Source organism: Triticum urartu, chromosome 7A, assembly GCF_056163025.1.
Source record: "Triticum urartu cultivar PI428250 chromosome 7A, HENAU_Tu73, whole genome shotgun sequence".
NCBI lineage: Eukaryota > Viridiplantae > Streptophyta > Magnoliopsida > Poales > Poaceae > Triticum > Triticum urartu.
In genome coordinates, this window is record NC_141879.1 from 684,963,039 (window position 1) to 684,987,200 (window position 24,162).

Genomic DNA, 24,162 nt, shown 5'->3' on the forward strand with positions numbered 1-24,162 from the left:
ATGATTTCCAATAACTCTGTTGCTCACTCCATTTTTCTGAAGAACGGAGTTTTAGTCATCTTGCCCATGAGGCATGGTTCGCAAGTACCAAGTGATTCATAATCAAGTGATTCCAGAAGTCCATCAGAATGGAGTTTTTCATGCGATTTACACCAATATGACCTAAACGGAAGTGCCACAAATAAGTTGCACTATCATTATCAACTTTGCATCTTTTGACTTTAATACTATGAACATGTGTATCACTACTATCAAGTTTTAGTAAAAATAGACCACTCATCAAGGGTGCATGACCATAAAAGATATTACTCATATAAATAGAACAACCATTATTCTCTAATTTAAATGAATATCCGTCTCGCATCAAACAGGATCTAGATATAATGTTCATGCTCAACGCTGGCACCAAATAACAATTATTTAGGTCTAAAACTAATCCCGAAGGTAGATGTAGAGGTAGCGTGCCGACAGCGATCACATCGACTTTGGAACCATTTCCCACGCGCATCGTCACATCGTCCTTAGCCAATCTTCGCTTAATCCGTAGCCCCTATTTCGAGTTGCAAATGTTAGCAAGTGAACCAGTATCAAATACCCAGACACTACTGCGAGCATTAGTAAGGTACACGTCAATAACATGTATATAAAATATACCTTTCACTTTGCCATCCTTCTTCTCCGCCAAATACTTGGGGCAGTTTCGCTTCCAGTGACCAGTCCCTTTGTAGTAGAAGCACTCAGCCTCAGGCTTAGGTCCAGACTTGGGTTTCTCCACTTGAGCAGCAACTAGCTTGCTGTTCTTGTTGAAGTTCCCTTTCTTCCCTTTACCCTTTTTCTTGAAACTGGTGGTCTTGTTGACCATTAACACTTGATGCTCCTTCTTGATTTCTACCTCCACAACCTTTAGCATTGTGAAGAGCTCAGTAATTGTCTTATCCATCCCTTGCATATTATAGTTCATCACGAAGCTCTTGTAGCTTGGTGGCAGTGATTGAAGAACTCTGTCAATGACACTATCATCAGGGAGATTAACTCCCAGCTGAGTCAAGTCGTTGTGGTACCCATACATTCTGAGTATATGTTCACTGACAGAACTATTCTCCTCCATTTTGCAGCTGTAGAACTTATTGGAGACTTCATATCTCTCAATCCGGGCATTTGCTTGAAATATTAACTTCAACTCCTGGAACATCGCATATGCTCCATGACGTTCAAAACATCGTTGAAGTCCCGGTTCTAAGCCGTAAAGCATGGCACACTGAACTACCGAGTAGTCATCAGCTTTGCTCTGCCAGGTGTTCACAACATCTGGCATTGCTCCTGCAGCGGGTTTATCACCTAGCGGTGCTTCCAGGACGTAATTCTTCTGTGCAGCAATGAGGATAATCCTCAAGTTACAGACCCAGTCCGTGTAGTTGCTACCATCATCTTTCAACTTAGCTTTCTCTAGGAATGCATTAAAATTCAACAGAATAACAGCACGGGCCATCTATCTACAACAACATAGACATGCAAAATACTATCAGGTACTAAGTTCATGATAAATTAAAGTTCAATTAATCAAATTACTTAAGAACTCCCACTTAAATAGACATCTCTCTAAACATCTAAGTGATCATGTGATCCATATCAACTAAACCATGTCCAATCATCACATGAGATGGAGTAGAATTCAATGGTGAACATCACTATGTTGATCATATCTTCTATATGATTCATGCTCAACCTTTCCGTATCAGTGTTCCGAGGCCGTATCTGCATATGCTAGGCTCGTCAAGTTTAACCCGAGTATTCTGCGTGTGCAAAACTGGCTTGCACCCGTTGTATGTGAACGTAGAGCTTATCACACCTGATCATCACGTGGTGTCTTGGCACGACGAACTGTAGCAACGGTGCATACTCAGGGAGAACACTTATACCTTGAAATTTAGTGAGAGATCGTCTTATAATGCTACCGCCGAACTAAGCAAAATAAGATGCATAAAGGATAAACATCACATGCAATCAATATAAGTGATATGATATGGCCATCGTCATCTTGTGCCTTTGATCTCCATCTCCAAAGCACCGTCATGATCACCATCATCACCGGCTTGACACCTTGTTCTCCATCGAAGCATCGTTGTCGTCTCGCCAATTATTTCTTCTACGACTATTGCTACCGCTTAGTGATAATTAAAGCAATTACATTGCGATTGCATTTCTACAATAAAGCGACAACCATATGACTCCTGCCAGTTGCCGATAACTCAGTTACAAAACATGATCATCTCATACAATAAAATTTAGCATCATGTCTTGACCATATCACATCACAACATGCCCTGTAAAAACAAGTTAGACGTCCTCTACTTTGTTGCTGCAAGTTTTATGTGGCTGCTACGGGCTGAGCAAGAACCGTTCTTACCTACGCATCAAAAACTACAATGCGGTATAGTGATTGCTTTTTGATCTTCAAAAAGAATCCTGTTCATTGAATCCGATTCAACTAAAGTTGGAGAAACTGACACCCACCAACCACCTGTGTGCGAAGCACGTCGGTAGAACCAGTCTCGCGTAAGCGTATGCGTAATGTCGGTCTGGGCCGCTTCATCAAACAATATCGCCGAATCAAGAAACAACTAGTGACAGCAAGCAATATGTATATACCCACGCCCACAACTCCTCTGTGTTCTACTCGTGCATATAACATCTACGCATAGACCTGGCTCCGATGCCACTGTTGGGGAACGCGGTAATTTCAAAAAAAATTCTATGCACACGCAAGATCATGGTGATGCATAGCAACGAGAGGGAGAGTGTTGTCTACGTACCTCGTAGACCGTAAGTGGAAGCGTTATGACAACGCGGTTGTTGTAGTCGTACGTCTTCATGATCGACCAATCCTAGTACCGAAAGTACGGCACCTCCGCGATCTGCATACGTTCAGCTCGGTGACGTCCCACGAACTCACGATCCAGGAGTGTCAAGTGAGAGCTTTGTCATCATGACGGCGTGATGACGGTGATGATGATGCTACTGGAACAGGGCTTCGCCTAAGCACCGCTACGATATGACCGAGGTGGATTATGGTGGAGGGGGCACCGCACACGGCTAAGAGATCAATGCTCAACTTGTGTGTCTATGGGGTCCCCCTCCCCCGTATATAAAGGAGTGGAGGAGGGGGGAGGGCCGTCCCTCTATGGCGCGCCCTGGAGGAGTCCTACTCCCTTCGGGAGTAGGATTCCCCCCTTTCCTAGTTGGACTAGGAGAGAAGGAAGGGGGAGAGAGAGAGAGGAAGGAAAGGGGGCGCCGCCTCCTTCCTAGTCCAATTTGGACCAGAGGGGGAGGGGGCGCGCGTCCTGCCCTGGCTGCCTCTATCTCTCTCCACTAAATCCCATTAGGGCCCATATACTCCCCGGGGGTTTCCGGTAACCACCCGGTACTCCGGTATATGCCCAAACTCACTCGAAACCTTTCCGATGTCCAAACATAGGCTTCCAATATATCGATATTTATGTCTCGACCATTTTGAGACTCCTCGTCATGCCCGTGATCACATCCGGGACTCCGAACAACCTTTGGTTCATCAAAACACATAAACTCATAATACTGATCGTCACCGAACGTTAAGCGTGCGGACCCTACGGGTTCGAGAACTATGTAGACATGACCGAGACATGTCTTCGGTCAATAACCAATAGCGGAACCTAGATGTTCATATTGGCTCCCACATATTCTACGAAGACCTTTGTCGGTCAAACCGCATAACGATATACGTTGTTCCCTTTGTCATCGGTATGTTACTTGCCCGAGATTGGATCGTCGGTATCTCAATACCTAGTTCAGTCTCGTTACCGGCAAGTCTCTTTACTCGTTCCGTAATGCATCATCCCGCAACTAACTCATTAGTCACATTGCTTGCAAGGCTTATATTGATGTGCATTACCGAGAGGGCCCAGAGATACCTCTCCGACAATCGGAGTGACAAATCCTAATCTCGATCTATGCCAACTCAAAAAACACCATCGGAGACACCTGTAGAGCACCTTTATAATCACCCAGTTACGTTGTGACGTTTGGTAGCACATAAAGTGTTCCTCAAGTATTCGAGATTTGCATGATCTCATAGTCATAGGAACATGTATAAGTTATGGAGAAAGCAATAGCAACAAACTAAACGATCATCGTGCTAAGCTAACGGAATGGGTCAAGTCAATGACATCATTCTCTAATGATGTGACCCCGTTAATCAAATGAGAACTCATGTCTATGGCTAGGGAACTTAACCATCTTTGATTCAATGAGCTAGTCAAGTAAAGGCATACTAGTGACACTCTGTTTGTGTATGTATTCACACATGTACTAAGTTTTCGGTTAATACAATTCTAGCATGAATAATAAACATTTATCATGATATAAGGAAATATAAATAACAACTTTACTATTGCCTCTAGGGCATATTTCCTTCACCCATGGCCCGGCACTCCGGCGTGGGGGCGGGACGGCCGCCGCGGCAGGGTATGCCAGCGGTGGGTCATTGCCGCCCTCGAGGTACGCCAGCACCTCGTGGAGTGTGCGGCCCGGGACGCCCCACCAGACGCGACGCCCGTCTCTGTTATTGGGGCCGCCCACCACCGGCGCCCCGCTCGTCGATGCTAGCCTCTGCGCCTGCCGGCGCTGGAAGTACTCTGCCCACACCGCGTGGTTGTCGGTGGCCTACTGGGGGAGGGCGCGCTGCTCCTCCGTCAGGGACGACCGCACGTGGTCGACATCGACGGCAAAGATGCCGGGGCGTGCGTCGACGTCGGGTACAGGGGGGATGGGGATGCTCCGTTGCTGAGCCTCCACCCCGTCGGCCCGACGTGCATGTCCGGCGGCGCCAGGATGTTGGCCTCGAATAGGAGGTACGCCTCGCACTCTGGAGCGAGCGGCGGCTGAAGCCGTTGGCTGCCGCTGCGTCGCCGGGGAAGCGTTCAGGCATGGAGAGGGAAAGGGAAGGGAGGGAAGGGGAGAGCGGTACAGCTCGGCGGCGGACGGGAGGGACGGTTGCTGGTTTGGGCTCGGCGGCTCGGGCTGGTGTGGCCAGCGGCGAGGGGGAGCCTCTGGTTTTATAGCCTCGTGCGGCGTCACCGCGCCCGCCCGCCCGGGACGCGCCGCCCGTGAGGAATCAATGCAAGGCTGACCGGCGGCAGCCTTGCCATTGATTCCCCGCGGGTAATCGAGGCGTTCTGGGGAAGACGAGGTGCGTGCCGCTGACTCGGCGGGCCCGCGGCTCTTTCGCGCCAAAACCGCTCGCCCGGCATCCCCCGGGCTCCCCCAGCACGCCGTGTTCGGCCTGGGGCCGCCGGCGCCAATTTTGGCCCAAGCCGGCGAAAAATGGGCTCTTTGGGGCGTGACTGTGCCGATTTTTGGGCGTTGGTGCGGAAAAAAACATCTGGGGAGGGCCTGTTGGGGGCGCGGCTGGAGTTGCTCTTAAGGCTTAGAGTTAACTTGTTTGTTTCCTTAGGGCATCTCAAACGACAATCCGCACCCTCCCCCCCCCCCAAATCCGTCCACGGACAGGAAGATCAGTCTGCAAACTTGGGTGCGGGAGGACGCCATCCAACGTTATCCTGTATATGTCCATTCGTAAAGTGCACTTTCAAAAACTAATAAAGGCTGATCCACACAGTACGCCGACTCACACCAGCGCCAGATTGCATACCCGATCACAACCAAAAAGAGGCACATGCTGTCAGGGGTTCCGGGCTGCTTGGCGGCGTAGTACTAGTATGTAAGCTTGTAATTCTCCGGCCACGACGCCATTTGTACTGTGGGCGTGCCCGTCTGGTGACGTCCGCGATGACCACTGTGACCACCACGCCCAACGTCACCACCGGCCCCACCGGCGACCAACCACTTCTTTAGCTTCTCCTCCTTTGCGGCCTTCACTTTGACGTGTAGAGTTTGCCACGTAGCCGAGCTGATCTTCCGAACAAGCGTGTTGCTCGGATCCTTCGGCACATCCGCCGCCTCCATCTCCGATAGGTTCTTCAACGGTTCCGTGCGTTGACAGCGAAAGGAAGGACAAGGTGGTAGAAAAGAGCGGGAATTGAGCGGATGAAAGAAGAGAGTGGGGATTTTCTCGCAGAAACGGTGCTTAGGGGACCCATACAGACCTGCACCGAATGGCTTCAGCGGTCCAGACGGATACTACTGGTCCACGGGTCTTCATTGGAGATGCCCTTATGTCGCCATTAGCCTGGCAACGAAACTATGCCACAATGTAAATTAAAGCGTAGCAATGGCCATGCATGCATGTGACCCACTCAGGTCTTTGCAGAGGCCTGCAGAGAGGGGATCTAGAGGCAGAAAGATAGGCTAGCTAGCTGCTTTGTGTTGTGGAAAAAGCTCTACATTGACTGCAATGCAGATAGATCTTAACGAGTTGGTGGCAAAAGTGACACTGAAACGAGAAGCTCTTTCTGCCGTTGTAGTCTTTCCTGGCCTGCACATCTGACTAGAGATCCACTCTATCATCCAACATAGTACTCCATCCGTTTCGAAATATAGTGTGTCTCTGGTTTTCGTGCTTCAATTTTGACTATAAATTTAACCAACGAGGCCGACTGCGACGTCAGCAAAAGTTATATAATTTTCACTCCCACCGCAGTCGGTCTCAATGATTAAATTTATGATTAAAGTTGAATTTTGGAAAACGCAAAAGCACTATATTTTGAAACAAAGTGAGTATATCACTGTATCGGAGTAGATCGGCCACGATATACTGCCGCTGTAATCGCCGGACACGGCAGCGTGGCGGCCATTAAAATCCTGCAGGTACGCTTGAATGCCGCCTGCCTGATGCCTAGCTACTAGCTAGTCTAGTTTCCGTACGGCCACTGGCACCGACGTGGCTACGTACGTACGGAGTACTACGTGACCAGCTGCATGCATGCACATGATCGAAATGGCGCCGCACGCTAGGGATGATCATTCTCCCCGGAATCATGTTAACCCCCAAGACCTTCAAAGGGACAGAGGGATGCACATGCTATCATATATCCAGGCTTCGGTATGTAATACCTGGCGCCACAGGGGAGCTCTTTGTATATTTATGATATCTGCATATTAAAAGAAAGGGCCTGTCTATGTCTCAGTCGGCTGACATCACCCTGAACAGATTAGGCCCATTTTACCGGAAAATCCTATTTGCCGCTCGCTGCGGCAAACTGTCGAGCGATCGCACAGGGGCAGCGCAGCGAGCGACACAAATGGGCCGGCCCACACATAATGCATCTAAACCGGTTTTGGGAACCTTTCAGAAGGTTCCCTGAACCGGTTTTTTTTCTGTATCGTTTTTTTCTGGTTCTTTTTCGGGTTTCTATTGTTTTTTTATTTCTCTTTTTTTCGTTTATGTTTCTTTTTCATTTTTTCGTTTTTGTTTCTTGTTTCAATTTCTTTTCCAAGTTTATTTTTCTTTTTCAGAATATGTTCATAGTCTTACAAAATGTTTATGATTTCCTCTGTGATGGGCTTGAGGTGTGGGCTTTGTTTGTCTGTCTTTTTTGTTTTTGCTGTTTGTTTGGCCCGTTTTACCTCCCTCCCAGGCAACAAAAAATGTAAAGCCCATGTGTAGTTAAACGACAGGTAAAACTTTAGACAAACATTGGTAGAGAAGTTTCCCCACTACTGCTGTGAAAGTCGCATGACAAAAGTACTTGGCAGTGGAGTTTCTGAAGGTCTATATTTTCTAAAGTTTTTGCATTACATAAGCGTTATCTGAACAAACAAAGTATGTGGTCGAAGCAAAAAAGTAGAGCAAAAACATTGCCCATGAAAAAGTGTTGACCGTGTAAGCAGTTTGCTGTTCCATAGCTAGCTAAATTGAACGGTGTTGTCCATTGTTCGTGGAGTTGATCGCAGGAACTTATGAATATTTTTCAGTTCTAAGATGACTAGCAACTGGGCAGATGGCCACTGCCTACTTTCAAACAAAAAAGAGTGTGTAGACATGAAGTAGCTAGTTAACAAAAAATTCATGCACTAGCTATTTTTTTAAAACATCAACCAAAAAGTATGGGCATGCGGCAAACATAACAAGTTAAAAAAAGATCATGTGTTACCTAGTTAACTTCCTGTATCAACTAATAAAACTTTGAAAAAAATATATATGAATGTTTATAAAAAAAGGTTACAAACCAGCATTGCAGCTTCTTCATACAGCAAACCCTCTGGTGCTTAAGGGTGTGTTTGGTAGGGTGCATGGAGGGTGTACGAGGTCAAAAGTTCCCAATCCGACCCACTTTTACTTGTTTGGTAGGGTGCATGGGCTCACCTGAGCTATGCTCATCTGATGCATAAAAGTGCCCTCAACCATGCTCATCACATGCACCCCACACAGGGTGCATGGAGGCAGCTATGCTGGCCCTGACACTCGTCCCCACCAACCAGACCACGTCCAGATATGTTTATTTTTTCAAAAAGAATCAGAATTTCAAAATTTGTTTAAATTTTTGAAAAACTTTAGAATTTCAGAAAAATAGAAAAATTTTGAATTTCAAAATTATTTAAATTTTCGAAAAAAATCATAATTTCAAAATTTGTTTGAATTTTCAATAAGTATTTGAAATTTCAATTTTTTCTAAAAAAAATCATAAATGTTTGGAATTTCAAAAGGAAATCAAAATTGTTTGAATTTTGAAAAAATAGGATTTTAATTTTTTATAAAATATTCAAATATTGTTTAAATTTCAAAAAAAACTCATAATTTCAAATATGTTCAAATAAAAAACAGAATTTCAAAATTTATTTTAATTTTCCAAAAAAAATTAGAATATCAAATTTTATTTAAATTTTCAAAATATGTTTAAATTTGTGTTGACATTTTTTCGATTTTGTTCATCATTCATTTTTTTTTAGAATTCGAAATTGTTCAGCATGTCTAAACACATGCAGGCTGCCAAACAAAATCTCAGCTCAGCATGTCTCAGCGCATACATCACTGCCAAACAACAGCAACTGCATGGACTCAGTATGTCTACACTCAGCATGTATGAGATGAGAACAACTAGGCTAGGTCCATACATGCTACCAAACACACCCTAAGTGTCTGGTGATCTCTACATGATACCCTCTCTCTTCTAACTCTGTATCTTCAAGACACTGCTCTCTGCCTACTCCAGGGTCGCTTCCCTCGTCTTCAATGTCATTACCTATGCGCTGCTGTATTCATAAAATGTATATGATACATTAGTGTTGAAGTCAAGCTAAAAAAAAGATCAGGTGAGTATAATATAGAAGAAAAAAGGGGACTCAATGCTACTGTAGATAACAAGTGTCCATAAGATCAGTACTGAGTTAAACTGAAGCAAATACGTAGTGAATTTGTGCAACAAAACATGCATATATTATTTGGCTCCATTTTAACTCTTTTGAACAAAAATCCCGCTTACCCAAGTACCACTACTAACCGTCTCTCCTCTTCAACTAAAAACTCAACAAAGATCATTCCTAAAAAAACTGCTACGCCGATTCAGAAAACAAAAAACATTCAGGTTAACTTAGGTGAAAAATAACTCTCTGCAAATTCCAGCTTCAGCAGAGACTTGTCGACTTAAAAACGATCACGGGAGGAACTCGCATTAAAGTGAACTCAGGTTAACCCAAAATGCACACATGAAAAAAATATGAGTGAAGTTGCTGCATTAGTGGCATGAGAAAAACAGGGGACAAATTGAGACAATGTTTACCAGGACTGAATTCATAAAAAACCCTAACAAAACACGTATAGCAATTAAACTGTCGGGAATTGAGAGAATATTCATGCATGCTCTCAGGTTTTGGGATGCACTCTTGCGGACACAGCGTGGCAGGGATTGTTGCTCATTGTTTCAAACTGGCTGTCTCTGAACAGTACTTCAGAAATATAGAACTTTAGAAAATCCAGAACATGTATACATGCATCAGGTTTTGGGATTGATTTTGAGCAGGCACATTTCAGCTGTGGCAAAACACATGATGGCGGTGACAGAAAAACATGCATGCATGATTTCAATACCATGGTTGTGACAGAAAAAAAAAACATGGGATGCATGATTTGGGTTTGCGCACACAGGCAACACGGGGGGTGGGGGGGTCGATTTGGAGGGGAGGGAAAAGGGGTAGATAGCTTACCTGGTCCGCGGGGCGAGAAAAGTCTGGAGGCGCGCCCATGTGGCCGAGCATATCATTGCCGGCGACTCCGCTGCGTGCATCTTCGATTTGCCCGTCCCCGTGACGCGGCTTCCTTCCTAGTTTGTCTCTCTCGATCTCTTCTCCTCTCTGATTTCAAACAGTACCGTTGGGAGTGCTCTAGAAAGATGTTGATCCTGGGGCCACATTCTAGAGGCATTAGAAAAAAGAGAAAATGATAAATCAAATAGAAAACAATTGATTTTACTTCTGATTCCTTGGAAACACAAATCTTAAAAATACAAAAAGAAAACTAAAAAATAAGTTTGTACTTTGTATCTGATTTTTAAAAAATACAGAAAGAAGGAAAAAATCGTGTTGAAAATGGCCCACTCGCTCTCCTCTCATGCCGCACTTCGACAAAAACACATAGTGAGTTGCGACATCGGGTGCTTGATTTGCGTTTGTGGACACAACAACGGGATTGTTACAGAGGGGGCTGGTAAAATCACAATTACATTGCCCCCCCCATAGTATTGCAAATGCAAATCGATACCCTGCCCCCTCTCCCGCCACTAACTTACAAAAACAAAAAAGTTTGCATTGCAGTCAGGGACGACACTTGCAATTGACATGCAAAATTGCCCCCCTCTCCCTGTTGGCCCACTCCGACAAAACATGCTGGAAGATGTGCAATTGTAGACGGGCGCGACGGTTGCAGTTGCATGGCTAGTGTCGGACATGCAACCCACCTCCACTCCTCGCCGGCCCCTCCGACAAAACAAAAGCCTAGTTGAAACCAGGTAAGAAAATATGCAGTTGCATGACTGGAACATGCAACTAGCCCCACTTCTGATTGATCCCCCCTTCGATAAAACAAAGCCCTAGTTGCATGTGACACCCCCATTTGTTGTGATATTGATGTGAGTCACCGTTCGTGATCATGCCTGATGCGTGTATGATTAGTGCGTGATTATAAATGGGGGCTTCACATTGCAACCATGTTGGAAGACATGCAGTTGCATGACTACGGTTGGACAACCAACTGGACCCCTCTCTCTTCGCACCGCCCCCTCCTACAAAACAAAGCCCCAGTTGCAACCATGTTGGAAGACATGCAGTTGCAGTTGGGGGATGACAATTGCAGTTGCATGACTAGTGTGGGACATGCAACAAACACCCCTTCTTCCCGCCGCCTCCTTCGACAAAACAAAGATGGAACCGTGTTAGAAGACATGCAGTCGGGGGTGCGAAGCTTGCACTTGCATGACTTGTGTGGGGCATGCAACTGACCCCCCTTTCCTTGTTGATGCCCCATCCGACAAAATAAAGCCTAGTTGCAACCAAGTTAGAAGACATGCAATTGCATGACTATGGTTAGACATGCAACTGGTCCTCTCTCTCTCCTCACTGCCCCGTCCGATAAAACAATGCCCCTGTTGCAACCAAGTTAGAAGACATGCAGTTGCGTGACTATGGTTGGACATGCAACTCGTCCCCTCTCTCTCCCAGCCGCCTCCTCCGACAAAACAAAGCCCCACCAAGCTAGAAGATATGCAGTTGCATGACTACGGGTGGACATGCAACTGACCCCCTCTCTCCACGCGCCCCATCCAACAAAACAAAGCCCCAGTTGCAACCAAGTTGGAAGATATGCAGTTGCATGACTATGATTGGACATGCAACTGGCCCCCTCTCTCTCCCCGTTGCCCCCTCCGGCAAAACAAAACCCTAGTTGCAGTCAAGTTAGAAGGCATGCAGTTGCATGGCTACAATTGGACATGCAACTAGCCCCCCCTCTCTCTTCCCGCCGCCCCCTCCATCAAAACAAAGCCACAGTTACAACCATGTTGGAAGGCATGCAGTTGCATAAGTATAGTTGGGCATGCAACTAGCTCCCTACTCTCTTCTCGTCGCCCCTGCGACAAAACAAAGGCCCCCAGTTGCAATTATGTTGGAAGACATGCAATTGCGTGACTATAGTTGGACATGCAACTAGCCCCCTCTCTCTTCCTGCCACTCCCTCCGACAAAACAAAGGCCCCTAGTTGCAACTATGTTGGAAGACATGTAGTTGCGTGACTATAGGTGGACATGCGAATGGCTTGCTCTCTCTTCCCACCACCCCCTCCAACCAAACAAAGGCCCCGAGTTGCAACTATGTTGGAAGTCATGCAGTTGCGTGACTATAGTTGGACATGCAACTGGCCCCAACTCTCTTCCCGTCGCCCCCTCCGATAAAAACAAAGGCCCTAGTTGCAACCAAGTTAAGAGACATGAAGTTGGGTGACTAGTGTGGTACATGCAACTGGCCCCCTCCTCATCGGCCCCTCACTTCGACAAAGCAAAGCCATTCGCAATTGCATGACTATAATTGAACATGCAACTACGCCTCTCTCTCTTCCCCAACTCTCTTCCCGCCGCCCCCTCCAAAAAAACAAAGACCCGGTTGCAACTATGTTGGAATACATGCAAATTGCATGGCTATATAGTTGGTCATGCAACTGGCCCCCTCTATCTTCCCGCTGCCCCTCCAACAAAACAAAGGCCCTAGTTGCAACCGAAGTTAGAAGACATGCAGCTGCCTGACTAGTGTGGGACATGCAACGCCCCCTCTCCTCATTGGTCCCTCCGACAAAACAAAAGCTGGGTTGCAAACCAAGTTAGAAGGCATGCAGTTGCAACAGCGTTGGAAGACATGCAGTTGCGTGACTATAGTTGGACATGCAACTGACACCCTCTCTCTTCCAGCCACCCCTCTAACAAAACAAAAGCCCAGTTGCAACCATGTTAGAAGGCATGCAGTTGCGTGACTATACTTAGACATGGAGCTGGCTCCTCTTCTCGCCCCTCCCCCTCCCCCCCTAACAAAACAAAAACAAAGCCTAGTTGCAACCAAGCTGGAAACATGCAGTTGCATGACTAGTGTGGGACAGGCAACTGGCCACTCTCCCTTCGGTCCCTCCGACAAAACAAAAGCCAGTTGTAGAAGACGTGTAGTTGCAACCATGTTGCAGGACTTGCAAGTTGCATAACTATAGTTGGGTATGCAACTAGCCCCCCTACTCTCTTTCCGCCGCCCCACCGATAAAGCAAAGCCACTTGTAGTTGCAAACTGGCCCCCCCTCTCTCTTCCCGTAGCCCCCTTTGACAAAAGAAAGGCCCACAGTTTCAACTATGTTGGAAGACATGCAGTTACGTGACTATAGTTGGACATGCAACTAGCCTCCTCTCTCTCCCCGCCGCCCCCTCTAACAAAACAAAGGTCTCCTAGTTGCAACCAATATTGAATACATGCGGTTCTGTAACTATAGTTGGGCATGCAACTTGCCCCTTTTATCTCTCTCCTCCCCCCCAAACAAAACAAAGGACCCCAGTTGCAGCTATGTTGGAAGTGATCTTCAGAGTCGTTGCCAAACTGGATCACACAAACAAATGCCCTAGGGGAAGGTTGATCCAGCTTGTCGTCTACATAAAACTTCCTCCAACCTCTCTCATAATTGCGCTCTGTGTGTGACCCTTGTAACACTTTACAGTGTATGTTCATTGGTTTGCCATAAATGTCACCTCCTATCCCGTCATGTTGTTGAAACAGGCCCTTTCATTGCATCACACAACATATTTTGGTTGAACACAAAAAAGCAAAACACAAAAAGTTACGACTGGTGTCATGACAAAAGAATCAATAAAAAGAAACAAACGAATAAAAAAACGAAAAAGATTTTAAAATATATATAAACAGTAGCTGGTGAGTTACCCCTCCGTTTTTAAGTCCTCCCCTACATACATGCTGAAACCACTTCCCTTGCTCTCATAGTTGCAATGATTCAAACAAACTCCACAAAACGCCTCCTGTGCACATAAAAATGCAAAAAATAAATAAATAGATAACTTACTCACAACACAAATACGAAAAAAGTGAAAGAAATGAATTCAGAAAAAACATAACTAAAAAAAGAATGATTTCAAAACATCTAGATTTCACCATGTACTCCTGCAGCTTTATGACTGTGTGAACCCAAAACCTGCTTAACAGATGCTAAACCATATTCATTTACAAAAACATAAAGTACTACTGCAGCCCCTAATTAATCTACTAAGGGCATGTGCCACCAAATCTCCGAGAAGGAACACACTCACCAGATCAAAAAGCTGCCCAAAAAATAGAATGACTAGCGGAGGTTATATCTAACAAAAAAGGTCAACTTTGAAAGCCTAAAACACACTCTATTGTCACCTATTGAAGTACACAGGGGTAAAAATGCACTCTACTGTCTCTCTTTAACATGGCTCAAATACTATTAGCAGACTCTTCACGCTAAGAGAAGACATGCAGTTGCGTGCCTAGTGTGGGATATGCAACTAGCCCCCCATGTATCTCGATGCCGCCCCCTCCGACAAAACAAAGCCCCTCCTAGTTGCGAACAAACTAGAAGACATGTAGTTGTGTGCCTGGTGTGGGACATGCAACTAGGCCCCATGTCTCTCGACGTTGCCCCATGTTTTCTGGTGCTAATAGTACTACTTCCAGTATAATCCAAAGGAGTAAACACTTCATGTGAGTCTCTTAGGGGCTACTAGATTTTAGTGTTGTAAAAAATCTTTACTGGATAGAGCCTCATAAGTAGAAGGTTACAAAAACAGAAGCGGTACCACACTAGTAAATGGGTTTAGTAAAACTGAAAAATCTTACTCTTATTTTCTAGAGAATGATTCCAACATTCTTCCAAGTCACAGAGGTTCAGTAAAAAATCATACTGCTAGTAAAAAATGGGTTCAGTAATCATACCCGTCCCGCATCTACACTATAAAACCAAAAACACAAAAAAGCAAGAAAAAATAGAATGCCACTAGATTATTGTAATCAACATGTGTCCATGAAAAAAAGTGAAACTACAATATATAAATACATGCACACCACATACCTACACACCATTGTATGGATACATTATTTAATTGCTTGTAGCTGGATTTTGTTCCTTTCCTGCACCACTCACTGCTCAGAAAAAACAAAGTTTTCACCCCGCTTTGTAGGTAAAAGCCAACACATCACCACGCGCTACTGCGACACGACACCTAACCCTCCTTTGTTACTTACTAGGCTCATTTTATCCAACACACATTGTAACTAGTCTAACCTATTTCCTCGGTGCAGCAACGTCAAAACAGTTTCAGGAGAAAAAAGCACAAAAACAATCTGGACAAGGATGGAAGTAACAGGACGGGAAATTCATTTTCAGAGGTGACTTAATCTAGCTAGAAGCAAAGGAACCATTTCCTTTCTTAACCACTCTCAAAACTAGGCTCACTTCTTCACTGAATGCTTTATGTGTTTTCTTGGACGAGGAATAACTCACTTACCCTCAGCTGGGGACTTAGATGGATGCTCTCGCTTTTGTTCCTTTCCCACACCACTCACATCCTACCGCGACTCCATACCAAAAACTCCTATCTGACAGACACTGTAACTACTGCTAACCTATTTCCTCCTCTCTTGAAGCGATTCAGACACAGGGAAAACCGCGAAGCAATCTGAATGACGAGAGGTGCCACAAAAACAGAGCTTTATTTATCAAGGTAAGTGAATCTAGCTACAAGCAAAGAACCACTTTCATCCTCAAATCACCACGGCGACATTGCCGATCAACATGGTGGCGAGAGACACTATTATGCATGAATGCACAAAACGAAAATCTAAAAAATAAAAAAGTCTAAACTCTAGGGCGATTCTCTGCTTGAAACTACTAATCCAATACTTGATACAAACAAATAAACATGCCGCTGCTAGAGAGATAAGTTCAGTAATCATTTCTCTTTGGTTCCAGAGAGATAAATTTGAAACATGCTACTGATTCATAGGGTTTCAGCAACAAAAATCTGGAAAAAAAAACATGCCGATGCTAAATGATAGGTTCAGTAATCATCCTCTTGTTTTCCGCGGACAAATGATATCAACATCCTACTGATTCGCAAAAAGGTTTTAGCAAAAAGATCTAAAGATAAAAGTCACACACAAAAAAGGGGGACACCCCTACATACCACTGCTTGAAGAAAAAGGACATGAAAAAATGGCTAAAATCCTGGAGCCGATTCTATGCTTGAAGCTATTAATCTACACTTGATCCAACACAAAAAATCGACCCAATCCCCCTCAGATCTGCGGTGTAACACCAACAAACAAAACAAGAAAAGATGGAAAAGAAGGTAGGGGAAACTTACTCCACCAGCAGTGTAGGCCATCATCTCTCGTTGGGAGTGCAGTAGCAGGTCAATCTGTTCGTTAAAGAAACCGGAGCTTGGCGTCTCTTCTTCCCTGCGGAGTTCTTCCGATTTGAGATTGGGGAATGGAGAGAGACGAAGGAATGAGTGCTAACTGCCCAAACAAAGCAGAAAAAACAAAAAAGGATATAAAAGCCCAGCCCACAATAGCAAACGCTCACGCGGGGTCGCGGTTCGAAGAAAAAAAAGAAAGGAAACAGGCCGGGCCGCGCCTTTGACAGGCCGAAACAGGGACAAAGCGTCCCAGCGCGAATCTACAAGCAAATAAGGATCGAACGGCTCACCAGTCGACTGAGACTTCGCGAAGTCTCAGTCGACTGATTTTTAGCAGCTCCGTAAAAGAAAAGGTGAATTTTTGGCCGCTTAACAATTGCCAATGTTATATTCAGTCTCTCAACTACAATACCAGAAATACTTTGTCCCTCAGATATCAAAAACATCTAAATCATGTCTTTGGCCATTTTGAAAGCAAATTTAGTGATGATGTGGTGGTAACATCACACACATGTAGTAAAATCAAGAGTTTTTGGTGTTAGAACTGGAAGTCAAAACTTAGACTTCAGCAATGGTTGAGGTACAAAAAATAGATGCTTGTTTTTTCAACAACAAGCCACCAAATATCCCTTTTCTCTCTTAAAAAATATCGCTTCCGTAAAGAAATATAGGAGGGTTTAGATCACTAAAAGTAGTAATCTATGCTCCCTTTGTTAAGAAATATTTTTAGTGATCTATGCTCCCTTTGTTAAGAAATATAAGAGCTTTTAGATTACTACTTTTAGTGATCTGGTCTTTACTACTTTGTTAAGAAATATGCAGTGAAGCTCCTTAGGAAAGTAGTAGCACAATATGCAGTGAAGAACATGGTGCAAATTAGGAAGAAAAGAAATAATAAACAAAGATTTGAGGCAGTGTGTGAAGAGGGTTGCCCTTGGAAACTAGTGGCTATTACTGACAATAGGACACAATCTTTTCTTGTGAAGACTTTAATTGCAGAGCACACTTGTGAGAAGGTCTGGGATGTCAAAGAACTAACAGCCCCCTTTCTTGCTAGCAAATATGTGGAGAAGTTCAGAGATAATGAGAAGATTTCTCTAGCTACATTTTCAAGGAAAGTTAGGAAGAAATTTAACATGGAAGTTAACAGACACAAGCTAGGTAGAGATAGGAAAGCAGCATTGGAAGTGGTGCATGGGGATGAGGTGAAGCAGTACTCATTGCTTTGGAGATATGCAGAGGAAGTGAGACATAGTGATCCAGGTTCATCTTTCTATCTAAACCTGGAGAATGGGTTGTTTAGTACTTGTTATTTCAGTTTGGCTGAAGGGATGTAGGCCAATCATATGTATTGATGGCACATTCATAAAGACAAAGTATGGTGGCCAATTACTCACAGTAGTAGGTATAGATGGAAATGATTCAATATATCCAATTGCAATGGCAGTGGTGGAGACAGAATGCTATGGATCTTGGGCATGGTTCCTTGCTACATTGAAGCAGGATCTTAACATAATGAACACTAGCACATTCAGTATTATGAGTGATAAACAGAAGGTATAATAAGTTCAGTTATTGTTCATAGGTTTAGATAATGTTCATAGGTTCAGTTACCGTTTACATTCATTTCTTGTTTTGCTTCTTACTTGCACTAGTGTGATAATTCTGTTGTTTTCTCACATAGGGGCTCATAAAAGCTGTGAATGAACAGTTCCCTGACTCAGAGCATAGGTTTTGTGTGAGACACTTGTACCAAAACTTGCACTCAGCACACAAAGGTGAGACAATCAGACAACAACTATGGACTTGTGCCAAATCAACCACTCCAACCTTGTTTGAAATTAATATGGAGAAGATGAGGGAAGATAATCCAGAAGCTTATGCTTGGTTGGAAGATAAGCCTCCAAATCAATGGTCAAGGGCCTTTTTTTATGTTTTTCCCAAGTGTGACATTTTGTTGAATAACACTTGTGAAGTTTTCAACAGGTAATACCACTTAATCCTGTATCTGAAACTAAAATTTGTCTGAAAATGAACAATAACTGAATTTTGTCTGAAAATGAACAGTAACTGATTTTTGTCAGAAATTGAATAGTAACTGAAATTGAACTTTGTCAAAATGTTGTGTTGTAGGTACATTTTAGAAGCTAGAGAGCTACCTGTGTTGACCATGCTTGAGAGGATTAAATCACAGATAATGCATAGGAATATGTCAAAGAAAAAGGAGGCCACTGAGAAGTGGACAGGCAACATAACTCCAAAATTAGAGACAAATTAAAAAAATGTAGAGTTGTCGGCCAATTGTCACCCTGAAGCGTCAGGGATGGGTGTCTTTGGTGTCTTATCAAATGGCAAGACATACATAGTGGAGTTGAATATGTATGCATGCACCTGCAGAAGGTGGCAACTCACTGGAATTCCTTGCAGCCATGCTTGTGCCTGTTGTAGACATGAAAGGATTAAACCTGAAACCATGCTGTCTTCTTGCTACTCTGTGTAAACATACTTGTCAGCTTATGGAGTTCAAGTATATCCTACAAGGGACAAAGATGAGTGGCCACATGTAGATGCACTACCTATATTGCCACCACTATATGAGAAAAGAGCTGGAAGGAGAAGAAAGAACAGAAGGCAGCAACCAGAGGAGACATAAGATGGCACTAAACTCAGTAGACATGGGGCTATTATGCACTGTGGCTATTGCAAAGGAGCTGTTCATAACAGAAGTGGTTGCTCAAAGTTGAAAGCTGTTGTACTAAGAGAAGAGGAAGATCAACATGAGCAGACTGGGGACTTTGGAAGTGATCCACGTGAGCATGGCAGAACAGATAATGTTGAAAGTGATCAACCTGATCATGGCAGAACAGAAAATGTTGCAACTGAGCAGCTAGAATCACATAGTAGGAGGGGAAGGAAGAGAAAGCCCACTGACAAAATGAGGGAGCAAATAGAGAAAATGAGGGAGCAAGCTAAGAAAAAGAAGTCAAAGATGGTTATTGATGAAAATGGAGATGTTGACTTCCCTATAATTCTAACTGTAAGTTTACATTAGTAATTACTAAAACAAAAGGAACATAACAATAACGGACATGCTCTTGTATGATGTGCAGCACATTCAGAACAGAACTTTGAGGCCAGGTCTTGACCCAACACAGGTTGAAGACAACATGATACATATTTTATCACATGAGGTACTTGTGCCACAATTTCACAATATTCTATTCCTTAAAATTGCATTTTCATGAAAAACTGACATTACCGTTGTTTCTTTGTATAGGGAACAACACAAGGAATTCCTGTTACTAGGATACACCAAATTCCCAAGGAAAGTGCATTTGTAGTTGAGCACAGGGCCAACATAGCAGCTAGAGGAAGAGGAGTTAGAGGAGCTGCTGCTTCTGCACAAGCACCAGGCAGAGGAAGAGGAGCTGGAAGAGGTGCTGGTTCTGAACAAGCACAAGGCAGAGGAAGAGGAGCTGGAAGAGCTAGTGCTTCTGCACAAGCACCAGGCAGAGGAAGAGGAGCTGGAAGAGGTACTTCTTCTGCACAAACACAAGTCAGAGTGAGAGGAACAAGAGGAAGAAGAGGAACAAGAAACAAGAAAACAAAAACAAAGGGACTGAAGTGGCTGCTACTTGGAGAAGGGTCTAGCAGAACCACACATGTTCCAGCAGATGAAGAATGAGTTGGAGAAGTGCTTGCTACAATGCATTTGTTTTGGTATTTTGTAACTTAAGTACTACTACTATGTACTGAACTAGTTGGTGTGGTCTTTTGCATGCTATCAGTCTGTGTAAACTTGTTGATGTAAGACAGCAAGCATATGTGAGAGTAGACTGGTTCAACTTGACTGGTTCAACATTGCTAGAAAGTGCATAAACAAATTGCAGAATTGTTTGACACACAACACAATAGCTAACATTACAACATTACAACACTGATGTTCAGAAAACAGACTGGTTCATCATCCAAACATTACAAACTGACAACTGACAATAACCAAACTGATAGAAACTAACAGAAACAGACATAACAGGGTACAAGCAAAGCTAGTTCAAATTACAATGATAGGTACTTCAGCTACAGTGCTTCTCAATTAAGCTTGGCCATATTGACCATGGCCAGTGCCATCTATCTTGCCGCGCCATGTGCTGAAAGTATGCTTGCGGGTAAGGTCTTCATCTTCATCAGGGAGAAATTGTACAGCTAAGCCTTCAGTTAGCAATGGGCCACGGTCGACGACCTCTTTGACATGCATAATCACTGGAAAATCTACGGTTGCACGCTCTGTGGGAGAATTTGGAGCCGGTGGTGAACGTGCATTCTCGTCGTCGGAGTCTGGCTTCCATGGCCCCGTAGGAGGTGCAGGAACAGACACGGTGAGCAACTTTGGCACACCAGAAGGGTTGCGCAGCCACGCGGTGACTGGCAACACCCACTTGTCAGTGGCCGGGAGCATGTCAATGAGCTCGCCGTCGACACCGGCGAGAACCAGGTTGACAGTGTGTGCATCCCAAGCCTCCTCCGGCAGCCCCTCCAAACTCAGCAACGTCTTGTACTCGAGTTTCCCCGGCTTGCCATGCGAGAAGCTTGACCACCGCTGGAAAGAAATCTTGCTGCCACAACAACGAAGCTGCTCCGACGCGTGCACCACACGAGTGCAATCATCCGTCGAGTCGAAGCGAACGAAAAAATGGAATGGTGGGCAAGTGACCTCCACCTTAGTTGTCGTCCGTCGGACAGCACAGTGAGACTCCATCGCCGCCGCTAGTGCCTCCGGTGTCACCACGCTCCGCGGCTGTCCAATGATGGTGGCATACAGGACACGGCCATAGAAATCTCGCTCGAGTGCCGCCATGCCAGCAGTGCGAGCGATGACAACCCGCCCGCGCTCCGGCCGCATCTCCGGCTCGCCCCGCTGCCACACCTCTTGAGGAAACATACGCGTGTCCCGGATGCGAGGCCATGCCACGGCGGTCGCCGAAGACCTGCCATCGCCGACGCCGGCGGCGGCGCGGCTCGCCAGCGCCACGCTCTCCTCGCTGCCGCCCGCGCCAGCCATACTGCCCGCTACGAATGATGGCGGCACCACGGCTACTTCCGGCCACGGAGGAGGAACAACTACTGCCAGAAGGAACGCCGCCACCGCTCGAGCTCCCGCTGCCGCCGCCCATCTATCCGCGTCGCCGGAAGGTATGAGAGGGGACGAGAGCTAGGGATTTCGTTTCAATTTGGGAACTAGGGTTCAATGCGGTTATAGATCTGGCGACTTTGCAATACGGCCCTCACACAATATTGGGAAGGCCTTTCGTGCAAAAGAACAGAAAAAACCGGGCGACGGCGCGGTTCAGCTGGTGTGTGTGACTTGATTGCACCCGCAACGCAAGTTCTGCGACGTGTTTTTCCGGTTTGCAAGTAGTGTGACTTAAGTGCATCCGCGGTGCAAGTTCTTAGACCACCAGTGCTATTTACTCATCGCACAAACTATTTCTTGGATCCCTTGAGAGAGGATCTAGAGCAGCAGTGGGATCTGCGCGCGCTCACCAGATATCATGGGCCTCGACGTCGCGGAAATCTCCGAATTGGCGGCGCTCCGGCCGATCCAGACGGTCGTTAGTGGCGCCCGGGCTACCGCTGTGCCGGAGGCGGACGATGGCACTGCCGCTGCCGACACCGGCTGCGTCACACCCAAGGCGAACGGCGCCCGATCGGCCACATCAGGGGGAGCGGACGACGACGACGCAGCCGCCGACACCGGCTGCGTCACACCCAAGGCAAGCGGCTCCATGGCCATGCTACCCATTGCGCCACTGCAGCAAGACGACAGCGTCAACATCGGCTTCACCACGCCGCAGGCCACGGGTGGAGTAATAAGGCCGCTAGACGGCTGCAGAGCGGGGGCCACTGCCAGCGACGAGGGCAGCTTCACCACGCCAACGACGGCCGACAGCGCGCTGGTGCCGGCCACGGTGTGCCCGCCCGCTCCGCGGAAGTCGGCGCCGGCGCCGACGAGGAAGCGCGCGCCGCTACAGCAGCGGCTCTTCTTCTACCCTGTGCCGAGCGACCTGACCACCGTCTTCGTCGCCGTGCCGCAGTGCTCGCCGCCTGCCAAGAAGATGCGCGCGCACGTGGTGGAATCTTCCGTGCCTCTAGGCACATGCAAGTGTGAGAGACACACGTACATTCCCTCACTGTCTTGTAAATGCAGTTCAGCACATCACATGCATTGCACCCGTAAGTCTAGCGATAAATTTACATGAAGCGAAGTGGCTTCTCTTTTTTCCTTCGCATGCAGATCGAGACTGAGGACTCCAAAGTGACCACTAAAATGTTGCACATGTTGGGAAATGCTGCAAACTGGTACCCACGTACAAATTAAGTCGTCAGTGGCCTATTATAGTTTAGAAATACAACAATGTAGGAGTTCGACATAAATGTTCACCACAACAAAATGAAAGCACTGATAGTGTTGAAGCAGACAGGTTCAATAGGAGAGTACAAAAGGGAACTCAATCAGTTGTTCATATATAAGTCCTCTGTCAATCATATTTTTCTGCTAGGATTGAAGGAAGAACTGTGAGCAGCAGATGGCAACTACAACTGCTAGTGTTGCATCCACATATGCTGAAGTGTAGGAGAACATTTTGAGTCGTGCAAGACCTAGCAGACCAGTCTTAAGCAAAAAACATTTTTTTAGAAATCTAAACCAGACCTACAACAACTCTTGCAGGTGATCCACGGAAAGCAAGACAACTCAAGGAATATTTCCTGCTCTGCCCCCCTGCCATTCTCTGCTAGCTCCGCCACTGGAGACAGGTTAACTCCTTGGCACACTTGTGCTAAATCTCCAAATGAAGCATCCTTACAAGCGTTGGGAGCAGAACACAAAGAGCTCTTGTTTGATGAAATGCTAGATGCAATCGAAGCACATGAGGAACCATTGGCAGAAATGGAACTGTCAATAAATACATTTTCTGGAGCAAGTCATCCCAAAGGTTAACCCAACTGATAAGTGCTACATGTGTGACACCAAGTAACACCACCCTGACGTTTTTTTTACACTAAAATTGCCATCCGAATAAAAACAAACCTCGAAAAAAAACTGAAACTTACCATCTAAACAGAAAGTGACATGCTTCACAACTAATGTTGCCATCCTCGGTTAACTAAACTTGCCATAAAAAGAGTCAGGGCGGAATTGCTTCATGCCACACATGTGGCACTTATCAGGGTCCAAGATTAAAGGCTCTAAAACGCAATCAACAAGTTCTAATTTTAATTGACTCGGCAATACTCATATTTTTGTCAATTATGAAAATTCTTTTGAAATTAACAATATTGTAATAGTTAGAAATTTTTATTAATTTTGGGAACAATCTTTTAAATTGTGAATACTGTTTTAAAATCTAAGATTTTTTTATAAAAATACTCTGAACATTTTGAAAATCTCAGAGCATTTTTAAAATTTGTTAACATTGAGTAAGTTCTTCAAAAAAATCAAGAATATTTTTTAAAATATATGATCATTTTTTTAATTCTCAAGCAAGGGTTTTTCTGCTACATGTTTATAAAATCAATAAAATAGAGCAACGGATTTTGGAAGAAAACCGTATGGGTTTTTTAAAGGCAAAAACCGTATGGTAAAACGGAAGGAGAAACAGAGGAAAGAAAATTGAGAGGTGGATCGCCTAAACTGGGCCAAAACACCCACGAGCTCATCGGCCGCCGGGCCGTGTTGAACAGATAGATAAGAGCT

At 45.2% G+C, this 24,162-nt stretch overlaps 3 protein-coding genes and 1 long non-coding RNA gene across 4 annotated transcripts in view; 3 read left to right on the top strand and 1 right to left on the bottom strand.

Annotated features, from left to right (window-relative positions):
* Positions 1 to 17,825: 17,825 nt before the first annotated feature.
* LOC147961494 (uncharacterized) lies at positions 17,826 to 18,669 on the top strand. The gene is made up of 3 exons (XR_015612378.1): positions 17,826 to 17,963; positions 18,091 to 18,392; positions 18,540 to 18,669. It is a non-coding gene; the product is annotated as an uncharacterized LOC147961494 (long non-coding RNA).
* Positions 18,670 to 19,092: 423 nt separating this feature from the next.
* Positions 19,093 to 20,192, top strand: LOC125524148 (uncharacterized). Its single transcript, XM_087537822.1, has 3 exons — positions 19,093 to 19,443; positions 19,517 to 19,597; positions 19,684 to 20,192. The coding sequence occupies exons 1-3, from the start codon at positions 19,093 to 19,095 to the stop codon at positions 20,089 to 20,091; spliced, it is 840 nt and encodes a 279-aa protein (XP_087393948.1). The 3' UTR covers positions 20,092 to 20,192.
* Positions 20,193 to 20,502: 310 nt separating this feature from the next.
* LOC147961495 (uncharacterized) lies at positions 20,503 to 21,468 on the bottom strand. The gene has a single exon (XM_087533824.1). It carries the CDS (start codon positions 21,466 to 21,468, stop codon positions 20,503 to 20,505), a length of 966 nt encoding a protein of 321 aa, XP_087389950.1.
* Positions 21,469 to 21,887: 419 nt separating this feature from the next.
* Positions 21,888 to 24,162, top strand: part of LOC125526050 (uncharacterized) — a 56,412-nt gene continuing 54,137 nt past the window's right edge. The window contains exon 1 of the mRNA XM_087533825.1: positions 21,888 to 22,584. Coding sequence (XP_087389951.1) covers positions 21,959 to 22,584 — 626 coding nt within the window. The 5' untranslated portion in view covers positions 21,888 to 21,958. The remainder of the gene's footprint in view (positions 22,585 to 24,162) is intronic.